General features: G+C 37.3%; 1 protein-coding gene across 4 annotated transcripts in view; it reads right to left on the bottom strand.

The window, feature by feature from the left end:
- Positions 1–12,385, bottom strand: part of ARHGAP21 (Rho GTPase activating protein 21) — a 113,375-nt gene that overhangs the window by 57,966 nt on the left and 43,024 nt on the right. For all 4 annotated transcript variants that reach the window (XM_033054211.2, XM_033054221.2, XM_033054230.2 and 1 more), the window contains 2 exons: positions 8,275–8,457; positions 2,338–2,362 (listed from right to left, as the gene is read on the bottom strand). In XM_033054211.2, the coding sequence (XP_032910102.1) occupies positions 2,338–2,362; positions 8,275–8,457 (208 nt within the window). Of the gene's footprint in view, positions 1–2,337; positions 2,363–8,274; positions 8,458–12,385 lie in introns of those variants that run through there.

The following is a 12,385-nucleotide window of genomic DNA, read 5'->3' as shown; positions in this document are numbered from 1 at the left end:
TGCCATTCCTAATTGAGGTCTCCTGAACAAATTTGCATTAGGTTCCATTATAAAGGCTTTGAAATTTTACTGCTTATCAAAAGGAAGATTAATGCAAGGAGCTTGATCTAACTATGTTCTAAAATTCTATAGCAGAACCTAAAATATATAAAAATATTTTTTTCACTGTTAGAATACATCAAACAGGGTACACGCTTTTATCATCTGCCATCTAGACTTAATTAGGTGCTCTGATCCTCTGGAAAAATATACAAGTGCTCTCAATGGAAGGTAACAGCAATAGAGATGCTTTTATCCACACTCACCTAATCAAACATAAATGCTGAATTTAATTTAATCCTCGTTTTTAACAGCTAAGCCTAATTTATGACAAGGGCAAAGCATAAAGGGCAGATAATTACAAATTTTCACTGACAACTGATACAAAAAAAGACACTTCTGCACTGGCAAACACTGCTTCACAAAAACTAAATGCTTGGGTTCCCTTAGCTTAGTCTTTCAGAGAGGAAAGATCAAACGAATTAAGTGAATTATCATGTACAGACTTCAAGAGAAAAGTGTTTCTCAGGAGGGTATTTGCAGTTTGCAGTTCACAGAGGTCATTTTTCCCAACGTGGTGCAATGCCGGGACCCGCCACGAGGTGGCTCCGGCGCCCGGCTCCATCCATGGAGCGCTCCGGCAATCCCAGGGATAGATGGATAGATACACAGACTGATAACCTGACAGAGCCTCTGCCCTACCTGCTGCCTCTAACAAACATCACTTTGGAAACATGCAAAATTACACGTGCCTTTTTCCTCATTTTCTTCTCTGCCTACTCCCCTTATTTGGGAACAGGAACAACCTTCAGCAATGTAAATAAAGGACAGTTTCATCCCTCCTATGCCCCCAAAGATCATGCCAAATGCTGGAGAAAAGTGGCTAACATACTTTGTTCCTTTTTACTGTTTTTAAAGGTTTAGTACACAAAATTGGCAGGTCAAGCCTTACTGACATCTACATCCTCTGTCTCACAGTCATTTCTTTCCAAGGGGACAGATCCAACCTCCTCTCCTCCATGAGAATGCTGTTAACTTTCAAAGCATTTGTGCCCTCTCATCTGTATTTCAAGGCATACAACATACTACAGCACTATAAATAAGCAATGGTTAAGCTATGATTCATAGGTTTAGAAGCTACACAAAATTTTCCAGAAAGTAATCTTGTTTCTACCTTCACAGATCTCATGGTGAACCAAATATTTCTTCACTGCTGTTTCTCTACTGAAAAATAGCCATCAGAAAACATTTTAGATAAATGGATCTACATTACATCTTTAGCTGCCTGAGTTCTCCCTGTGAGAACAAAAGAACACCATGGAACTTTTTTCTCTAGACCACAAGTGGCATCCTCCATACTAGTTTGGCACAGGTCAATTCCCTTCCCTTCCTAAAGGACTCTGCTTTTTCTTTTTGTATGTCAAAACAGATAAAGGATGCTTCAAGTTTAGGAAGTGGTAAGAATTAGGAAGACATTAACTTTTTCACTGTTCAACACGCAGGTGATGACAGCTGAGTAAAACTAGGAGGATGAAATGCATGAATCCATCTGCTTCCAAGAGAAAAGTAAGAAAGTTCAAATAAATTAATACTTCCCAAGATACTTCTAATACATCACAGCTACATAAAGTAAATGGAAGCAGGAGTTCAGGCATATTCTCTGTCTTCCAACTAAAGGAGGTACTCAAAGGTACACTGAAAGCAGGTCCTGTGCTTTGCTGCAGATGAGAAGCCACCCCCAGAATCAGCACTCAGCCCACGCTGGCCCCTGGGTCTGGGCAGTGCTGTGCCCAGCTGGCAGCCAGAGCACCAGGGGAACCCTGCACAGGGGCACTCACAGGGCACCTAATCCCACTGCCCCTGTACCTCACCATCCTGACCGACTGGGGAAGCAAAGTGGGACTGAGTTTCCAATCTCAAAACCAGCTTCCTTAAATCAACATGTTTTTCACTCTTCTAAGGGAATAACAAGATATCAGCAAAAAGGAAGCATGGATGAGAAACAGCTAAGTACCAAAGAGAAACTTGAATTAACTCGATGCAGATATAGCATAAATTTATGAAAATAAGTTAATGTGTAAATTAAGAAAGAAGCAGACAAAGGCAATGTGGGAGAGAGAAAGCTATGAAAATGGAGAGGAACTGACTGGCATAACCTAGAATTAAATAACTGATCAATGAGCTTGATGCTCACACTGAAGTGATTTTAAATTTCAAGCTCTTAAGTAGCAATTCAAGTCTATTACAGATGAAGCATTCAATATACTGGATCTATAAGAGAGTAAAAACAAGACATACCTTGTCTATTCCCATTCTCTTCATCCTAAAGAGGAAGAAAGAGTGCATATTAAAAATTCAGTAAATTGAAAAAATGCATAGGTATCTGTAAGGTACAAAGACTTGAACTGAACTGGTAAGGTTAAGTCTGCATTTTGGTACCTACTTTCTCCACAACTATTCAACTTAGAGAATTAAGGTTTTTATTCTGAGAACGTAGAGTAATAGCTATTTTACAAACAACAACTAAACACAATCCTATGAAACATTCACACAGAAACAACATGAACAGGATTATGTGAAAACTAATGCACCAAACCCCATGAAATGCTACCATGAATTCTCATACTGTACTGTGTGTGGTTGCAAGCATGTTTCACCCTGAAAGCCAGGCAAGAAAGGTTACACTTTAATCACCTGACCATTCCAAGCAACGTATGCAAGAGATACAACACACATCTGTAAGCACTGTCTGAATATACTCTCTGAAATATGAACTGAGTTTGTTTTGCCTTCAGTTCTACTACTACTACTAGGGGAAAAATATGTACCCCAAACATTATTTAGTAACAGCCTTGAAGCATCTCCTTCTGCTCACTGATCCCAAAAATCACACAACTGGAAAGTACTGGGGGAAAATGGCATGCTTAAACTACAAAAAAAAATTACTTATGTTACTTTCTTATCAATAATTTGGTATGAAGATCATGGTTAATTTTGCCTACAAAATTCTACCATTTAAGAAGCACAATTATCTAACTAGGAAAAAACCTGCTTGCTTTCTAAACTGTGGCCTTCATAGAGCAATAAATACTTCATCAAATACAATTTCTGAGTCTAATAGGTAGTATTTTAAAGATATTTCTAACTATTCCCCTCAGCTAATTAGAAGAGCTTTGTGCTGAAGAAGGAGCAAGGAAAAGACCACAGAAATAATTTCCACCTGGATATTTCCTTCTACTTTTAGATGGACTAGCTCCAAATTTCTAGGCATTTTGTATTTAAAGGAAAATCACTATGTTTTTCAAATCAAATAAGCTCAAAGCAACTACACGCTGAGCTGAGCAATCCACTCAAGAGAGAAAGAGAGGAAATAAGACCTGGATATGAACACTGTATAATGGTCAGAAAGAGTATGTCCTAGCAGCACAAAATTTCTTACAAGGCACACAAAAGTTCTGCTGGAGCTTTTAAAGATATTACAGAAAGCTAACTTTAAAGAACAACAAAAAAGTAAAGAATAAAAGAACTCCCCCAAACCCAAAATACTGAATTAACAAAAATCTAGCATATATTCTACTTTTAAAAAGCCATGATAATTACATTGCTTGGGCAGCAATGGCATCTCTGCGTTGGACAGTCTTGTCTACGTTATACTTTGGTAAAAATGGCACACTAGAAGGTAAGTACCATGGCTGCTTACTCTTGAAGCCCTGTAACAACACTCAGTTGCTTTTGAACTGCAATCAGCTGCCCAGAATTAGACACAAGCAACTTCTAGTAACTTCTGCATGTTTTGAGTTCTGGCTATATCTGTCAAGTGAAAAAACATCTTTGGGACTTGAAATATTAGACTTCACAGACTGAAAAATCTGGGTTACATGTATGATAGGCTACTTGGTTTGATGCTATGTAACAAACATTTTTGACGACAAGGTTTAACTAATGTAGAAACACTGTAATCTATGAAATACTGCAGTGGGTTTTGTCAGTTTTGTCACAGGCATGCAAAGTTCTGTTACCAAAGACAGCTGCAAAACATTCATTTTTTATGGTATCAAGCCAATGAGATCAGGCTTTGAAAAATGGAATGAATGCTTTTTAACACAACTGTTTTGAAGCCAGCTTTTCCTCCTACATTCAGCCCTTACACGTGGCAAGATGTCAGTATATGCTGCATCCATACCTGAAGAAAAGATTTTATGACTTACTTGCTTCTCAGATAAATGAACTTGGAAGAGCAAACATCACTTGCAGAAATAGTGTGTTTCTAACAAATCCTAATGAACACCTGATGTTAAAGGCATTATGTAACAGTTACTTTTTGCAATGCTAACTTAAGAAATCTTAAACACATTCCTTACTCACTTTCTTAAGGGAAAGGAGGCATGGGAAGCAAGCACAACACATAAATGGGTTATTCCTGAATGTGCAGCTATTTCCAGTTTGTTGTGTGTCCCCACAGAAGCACAGCCAAGTACTTCTGCCAAAATGAAATGTGTCAAACCACATCCTCAATTTCCAAGGTCATCTTTCACACAGGGCTGTCCCTCCCAAGAGATGACCAGACAACAGTTTTTTACATAACACAGTGTTTATAAGTTAGTTAATTAAGGCAAATTACAATGAGAAAGAGACCCTTGATTTGTACTTAAACAGCTGTTTTATGCAGGAACCATAAAAGTAAAGACAACAGAACTTAGCAAAATACCCTGAATTTGACCTGGACCTGCATTACTGCATACATATGGAATGCTAAATGAATTAGATATAAAACATTATATGTGTATATAAAAATAAAAATATAAATAATTTTAAAAATATATTAGCATTCCATTTTAAAATATGCAGAGACATTTCCCTGAATTGATCATAACCAATAATTTTCATATGGGAAAAGGCTGTCAGCAAAAAAAATCAAGTCACCTGAAGTACTATTATTTATGCATTTGTAATGTATTTTTTTTTTATTTGTAATGTAATTTGAATTTATGTATCAAGACAAGTGTGTTTTGGGACTCAGAGCAGTCAGCCAGGTCTTGGAAGCAGATCTGCCTAGATCTCCTTCCTTGCAGCCAGTTCTTCAGGACAATAAACAAAAAGACTTTCCAAGTGAACAAAGGTTTTATTAGACTAACAACTAGAACGGTGAACTTCTCAGAATTTAAAACTCAACACCTCAAGCACACCTAAGCAGAGAACAAGTTATTACACATTTTATAAAGCAACGCCCACTTTTCTCCACTCAATACCTCCTCTGGCATGCAGTTCTTTGCTTCCAAGAAAATTCACCTCAGTGGCTTCCCAAGCAGCAGCATCCTCTATAAGCATAGAGAAAGCTTATCTTCCAATTCCCATGGATTATGCACCTGTGGTGTGATCTTTATCACACCCTGAAGGCTAAGAATATTATGCTCTATGTCCTAGAGATGCCACTGTTCCCCCTTGTAAGAATCTTGTCCTCTTCCCAGAGGAGATTCCACCTGACCCATTAACAGTTTTTTCAAACAAGCAACAGAAGCAGAATTTTGAATGGAGACATTTTCACCAGTATTTCTGAATTGGAACCTACAGTAGGTACTTAAAACATCAAAAACATATATCCACAAAGAATGTGGAAAGATTGCTTGAAGGAAAGCACTTTTAGATATTTTTCTTTCTCTTCACTACCTCTGCTAGTTTATGCTGATTTGTAGCAAAATTTAAGAGACTGTAGGGCAAGCTTACCTTGGGAGGTGGAGGAGGAATTAAAAAAATTAAAGAATGCTTTTTAGCTTGGGGTAAACAATAGAGACTGCTGCACTGATCTGGAGGGAAAGCACCAACATCACACTGACATTTGTGATAACCAAAGGGCTGTGGTTCTGAGAAACAGGTCAAGGATTGAGTGACTCCAGCTGTTACATCAAGGGCATCCTCAACATCCAGCTGTAATCTCTATCTTACAGCAGCAGTGGCTGCATCCTCAGGTGTGAAGGAGGGACAAAGCTACTACAAGATTAAAAACAGTCAGAAAACCAAATTATATTCATTGTTATTATACTTCCTTTGAGGAATGCAAAATGAAACATCTGTGACTTCTGAGGCTTAAAATTTTGATCAATGAGGAAAGAGAGAGGAATGACACTTGAGCTTACAATCAATGAGAGAGACTGTAATTAGGTGGTAACTTTATATGATCAAAGATCCTATTGAGCAGCTGAGAAATCTGATTTGCCTCATATTAGGATCAGCTGACAATAGAAGAATTTCATTCTTTCGTACTGTAACTTAGGTACATAGACTTCTACAAAATCCACCTTACAAAGACTTGTAAGTAGTTTGGAAGATCTGTTCTCTTTTTTTGCCTCGTGGACATTAAAAGGAAGAAAAGAGAATATAACCATTCAGGTTAATTAATATAATCGTTCAGGTTAATATAACTGTTCAGGACAAGGGCTCTGTCCAAATGAACCTTACCATCGTCCTATGTAACTGAATCCATGAAAAAAAGGTGTTACAGTACCAAATCATCTCATTACTTCCTTTTCAAAATCGTACAGAAATAGGAATGAATGAACCAGATTCTAACACGTCAGAGAAGAAACAGAGAAAAAAATTAAGAAGCATGAAGATCTCTCTTGCAGAAAAAGAGGGAGTTTAGAATCTCAAGACGTGTCTTGAGATTTACAGGTGTTGGGCTCACTAAGAACTGCTTGGGCCCCTCAGAAACCATCAGATATAAACAAGAGAGGAAGGACTGACATTTCTTCTTTATAATGCCCTTCCCTTATGTCTGTGTCCTTTTGCATATTGACTCCCTCAGAGACATCTAGTGATGGCTTTTTCCCAGAACATATCCAGTCACTTCTTAGTTAAGGAGGCTAATCCTGCTCATGCTGTTTATTTTCACCCTCAGCATGAACAGGGGCTCTTGTTGAGAGATGCTAACAAGTGCGTGTCATTTGTTCTGCTCAAGGCCAAGGCTTCCTCATCCTCCCTTCCTCTGTTTCACACTGAATTCAACCACAGACTGCTATTACCTGTGCTCAATGACAAAAATGTTGGGATCACCTGATACTGCTAGTAGTTTCACTTCCATGTAACTTCAGTCACTCCTTGTCAAAGAAAAAATTTGGGTACTCAAGTGAAGGCTAAATAGTTGCAGTAAACTGGAAGAATGTGCCAACTTTCTTCTGCAAAGCTTTTTCTACTTTTAAAGAAATCTTACAGCCACCAAGGGCAGGCAAAGTCAGACAATTTTACTGAAAAACACCTGCAGAGATACATGAGTCAATTAACTGCATGCTGCTTCCAGAAAGCTTCAATACCTATTCCCCATCTTAGTAAGAATTTATTCTTCTACCTAAGTGGAAAAGCAAAAGCAAAACTCAGGGGTAGCAAAGCTCATGAAAACTACTACACCTAACGCCTTTAAAATGAGTAAATATTATTTGAACTCACTAGAAACACCCTCTCTCAATTTTCAAATTCCTCTAGTTACTAAATGGACTTTTTCTCAACACCCTATGTAACAGCAACTTTCAAAAACTTCAGTCACAGAACACATACATGCTTTGAGCAAGGAAGACCAATTAACTACTTAACATGTAGATATTCTTGTTTTAAATTTAAAAAATTTAAAATATTTTAACAAAGTTGTCTTTTTATGTAGGCTTGTATACATTTTGTATATATTAGTCTCTTGACTAACAGAGAACTGCAGATCCTCTTTTCAGCAGAAAGAATCTAACACAGAAACACATTCTGTCTTTCTAAAATAGACTGAGTTTAGGATCCTCAGTTAGAAACTAAGGCAAACATTCTTCTTCATCTCTTAATGTGATGGTGTGACAAACTTCAGCTGGGGAGGAGAGGGGAACAACAACAACAAAAAAACCAAAGATCATACCCTTCAAGTCTACACTTCAGATGAGGTACAGACTAATTAATGACACTGGTTTTGAGTAAAAGAAGAATCTGTACAGAGAAATACTTTTCTGTAATGCAATGACCACTGTTCTTACCCACAATACAAATATTTTTAACTGACTGACATACTCAGTCAATTCCGTTTTATTGGAACAGACCAGCAACGGACCAACTGTTAAACAATGCCATGAGCCCACCCACCTTACAAGGGATGTTTCATCTGTGTAAGACAGATCTATAAACATATTTACTTTCAAGTAAACTGGATTTTTGATCCTAAAAGGTACAAGGCTTTATATAAACTGCTTCATTATTAATTCCACTTACTTTAAAAGAAAACTGAACTGCAGATTCCGGAGGATAAACTATGAAGTGTCTTAAGGTGAAGCCAAAACCCTGAGATGTCCTCCTTAGCACGACAGTTTTAGGACCAGGCCAAGAGAAAGTTTCTTCCTCCTCCGATGGTGATATAGCTTCACTCTGCTCTTTTCCATCTTTATTTTTTGATGTCTAAAACAGAAAAAGATAAGCAGAGGAGTTTTAATTTGAATCATTGAAAAAGAAAAATAAAACAAGAAAAAAGTAAGAATTCCTAGACATTCCTGTACACTTGGAAATAGAATTTCTCCCCCCATAACCAAAATAACTTGATGATCATTAGTATTTTCAAACGTGTATGCTAAAGCAGTGCCCCTTACACCACTGCACCTCTGGTCATACTGCACATAGAATAACACTTGAATTTTAAATTAGGTTAGATATTTTAAAAATCAACATTCAATAATGAAAGACTTGAAGGAACCACAAGAAATGCATACAGCTTGCATGTTTTATTTGCTTTCTATTTAGAAATAAGCACGTGACTTCCAGGACCCCATTTCTGGCTGTGCATATCTCACATACATAAGTACAAAAAAAACATTCTCCTTCCCACACAATTCAGGGATGATTTTCTTAAGGACTAGTACCTCCTTACTTAATACAAGTAAAACAGAACATGCAATTGGTTAGACTTCTCCAGTAAAACATTTTCCTCTAGTCATATTATGACTTCACCTTTGCTTTTTCCACCCTTAGCTATTTTCTCTGAACATCTCAGTATGCAAATTCTAAACACAAAAGCAAAAAAGTCTCCTTTCCTATTACAGCCCTACTGCAATCCTTTCTCTTGTGCAGAAATAAGTAATCTTGGGCGGGATTTTTTTCTTATGGATAATTTTATATGCCTATGACTCAAGCAACATATTAAAATATTCACCTTCTCAGCCTTATATAAAGCCTTCCATTTCAACTTTCAAAGTGAGTGCCACACCAGCACTCAAAGGCAGGAGACACAAAGAAAGCATGCAAAATCCTATGACCCTCCTCTAAAGATTCTAGTTCAACGATGCGTGAAACAAATTTAGATACCAGAGCCTATAGCCTATTCAAAGGGCATTCAAACAGAAATAATAGTCTTCTTGTCCTCCAGTAGCTCTGCTGCTGTGGCTCAGCAACTGGCTGATCCGTGTCAGAATTTACTGCTTGGTTTTCTCCCTGTCCTACTCCAAAAGAATCTCTTTTGCTTCAGTCTTAGAGCTGGAATATCAAACTGCAGTGCTAGCTGGCAAGGTGGACTCAGCCAACATCTATAGAGAAGACAGAACACTTCCACTCTAACCACAACAGCAACACATATTACTACAAGAAAAATGTTGCAGCTGCTTGGGGAGAGTTATTCCACGAGAAACGTTTAGCATTCAGGTATGCAAAACACAACGCATTTCTCCATAGATGCTACAGTTTGTCCTCAGAAACCCACATCTTGCTTATGTCCAACAGGGAGAACAAACACTAGCAAGTGCTCCAAAGACCAGCCTCCCTACCTCCAACAACCCTGTTTTCAGCAAGAAAAAAACACACAAATGGACAGTACAGCCTAGCCAAGAAATGGAGCTGCTTCAGGAACAGGAAAATATGGAGAATCCAGAGCAGCCTGACAGCCTGATCTTCCAAATAGCCTGGAAGAATTAATGGTAGATTTTGGAAAGAACAGTTATAAATATCAAGGACTCTATCTCAGCCTAGTCTGTCCTCATCTATCATCTTCATTCATGTTGTAAAGCATCAGTGTGAAACCAAGAAGACTCTGCGATTAGATGACTAATGAACGAAAAATTAGTGAGCACTGCAGAACTGCCAAAATGAGAGGCTTGAGCTTAAAGTTCAAACAATGCAAAGATTAGGGTAAAATTTACATAATCCTTTAGCCTAAGGATGGAGTTTGTTATTGAGGTGATCCTAACCACTCTGTTCAGCTTCCAAACACAAGAGCATTTTATCAGTTCTGCACAAATAAATGTCGCGTTTCAGGCTTTCGATCTCAGGACACAAGCAGAAACTGGAGCCAATAAGAACATTTTGATCCTAGTAAACTGGCAAAAGAAATAGCTCCTAGTAAAAAAAATATCACTGGCCTCTAAAAAATGAGAGTGATTTCCTCCATCAAGTGACTCACAGCAACCCATCTATTCAATACTCCTTTGCAATCTTTTGTTTCTCCTCTCAGATTTTAATATGCAATGCATGATGCAAAGTTTCAAATGATCCAACAACCACAGATATTGAAAAATGCTAATAAGCAAATACCATAGTTAGAAATAGGTGAACAGCAAGCATAAATGTAACACTGAAAAAAATCTAAGTCTTCAATATACTTCCATCTTCTTTCTAACAAAAACCTCCTTAATTAGCCAAAAAGTAGTTTACTATGTGTAACAACTGACGACTACAATTTACATATAGAAGTACTGCGACCTCAGTTCAAAACAGAGCCATACAGAGAACTCCACTAGCTTTTAGAAACAGGAGTGTCAGAACTTCAATGTAGCAAGAGAGTATCTAATTTCCTTGTAATTTCATGTAAATTTTAAGTATTCACAAGTTACTGAACTAAAAGTTACTCATAAACCCACAGTCAAGTAATTATTTCTTGAAAGAGCACAGTAAAAAGAAACTGTGAACTTCATGCCAACCCTGGAGCCCCCTGCAAGGTCTGTCAGCATGGTAACAGAAAAAACCAATATCAGAAATAAATGTGAGACATGTTCAGTAATAGTAATTTTCAGCCACCACTATGAACAAGCAAGAATCTGATTTATAAAGAGAGTCAACATCTGTTGAGTAACCCTGTGACACTTCCAACCACAGCACACACACCAGAATATCCCTTGCCAAAAAAAGCTTTAAAAAAGAACAAGAAAAGTTCTCAAAAACATAAACAAAACAAGGATGCAAGACAGCAAGCAAGAAACAGATGATATTTAGCACAGGCAAGTACACACTACTGAAGGCAAAGTCCCTACATAGTTTTCCTTGCAAATCAAGTATGAAATTACAAATACATAACTATCTAATATCCATAAGGGAATGCCTTTTGGGTAGAGTCATTTGCATCACAAGAGATAAAAAATGAATGCTTCATTTTCATGTAAGATCTAACAAACCAAAGATTATTGTGTCACAGACCTTACTGAAGATCTGTATGTTTATTTCTCTATAGACTCAGTCCTTAAAATCAAAGTCAGAAGGCATACAATCAAGTTCAAGGACTGAAGAATCCCAGGCTACTAAAAATGATTCAAGTATCATTTCCCTGGGGAATTTTTCATACAAGGTTTCTGCACAAAGTATTTCAAAGCATCATTTCCTGTTCTATGCAATTGCAAGGACATACAACAGATGCCTAAGTGCACTGTAAAATGCATATCTTGTTTTTAATATTGTATTTAACCCTTCTTTCTGAGCAATGAAAGCACCCATGAAAAATCAGATGGCATGATAAAAAAATACGTGAATCAGTAGCAGCTTAACACACAGTAACAGAATTATGTAAAATCAGGAAGAAGCATCAATGTTTGTAAATAATATTTCCAATTAAAAGTAAGTCTCAAAGCAATATTTTCCCATCACAAGAACACAATAAATAATTGATATATTGTCCTATCTATTCTGGAAAAATCATTCAAGCCCTTATAAGTTGGTACGAACAATCAATTCATATCTTTATTATGTATTCAGTACCCAAATTCAAAATTATTTCTAAAGAAATGGGGCATGGGACTGGAATCCATATTTGCAACCTTTTTAAACTGCTTTGGTTTATGTGCTTTTCACCATACAGAATGCTTCACAAATAAATTATGTAAATAGAAGTCTCATTGTAGATGTAAGGGTTTCCCACACTACATTTTTCAGAGCCTAGATCTGTATTTAAAAAACAAGCTAAAACAAACAAAGAAACAAAAAACCCCCCCAACTCTCAAACTAAACACCAGACCATCCAGGGGATTTATCTATCAGTACCTCAGCCACAACATGGAGACAGCCTGTGCTAAGCAGCACCTGCTTCAGCTGCACTTGGCAAATATTCAGCTTCTAGCTGGTCTACCAAGAAAAG

Source organism: Catharus ustulatus, chromosome 1 (genome assembly GCF_009819885.2).
Source record: "Catharus ustulatus isolate bCatUst1 chromosome 1, bCatUst1.pri.v2, whole genome shotgun sequence".
NCBI classification, from domain to species: domain Eukaryota; kingdom Metazoa; phylum Chordata; class Aves; order Passeriformes; family Turdidae; genus Catharus; species Catharus ustulatus.
Note: the sequence above shows the minus strand (reverse complement) of the source record. Positions and strands in the feature narration are given on the sequence as shown.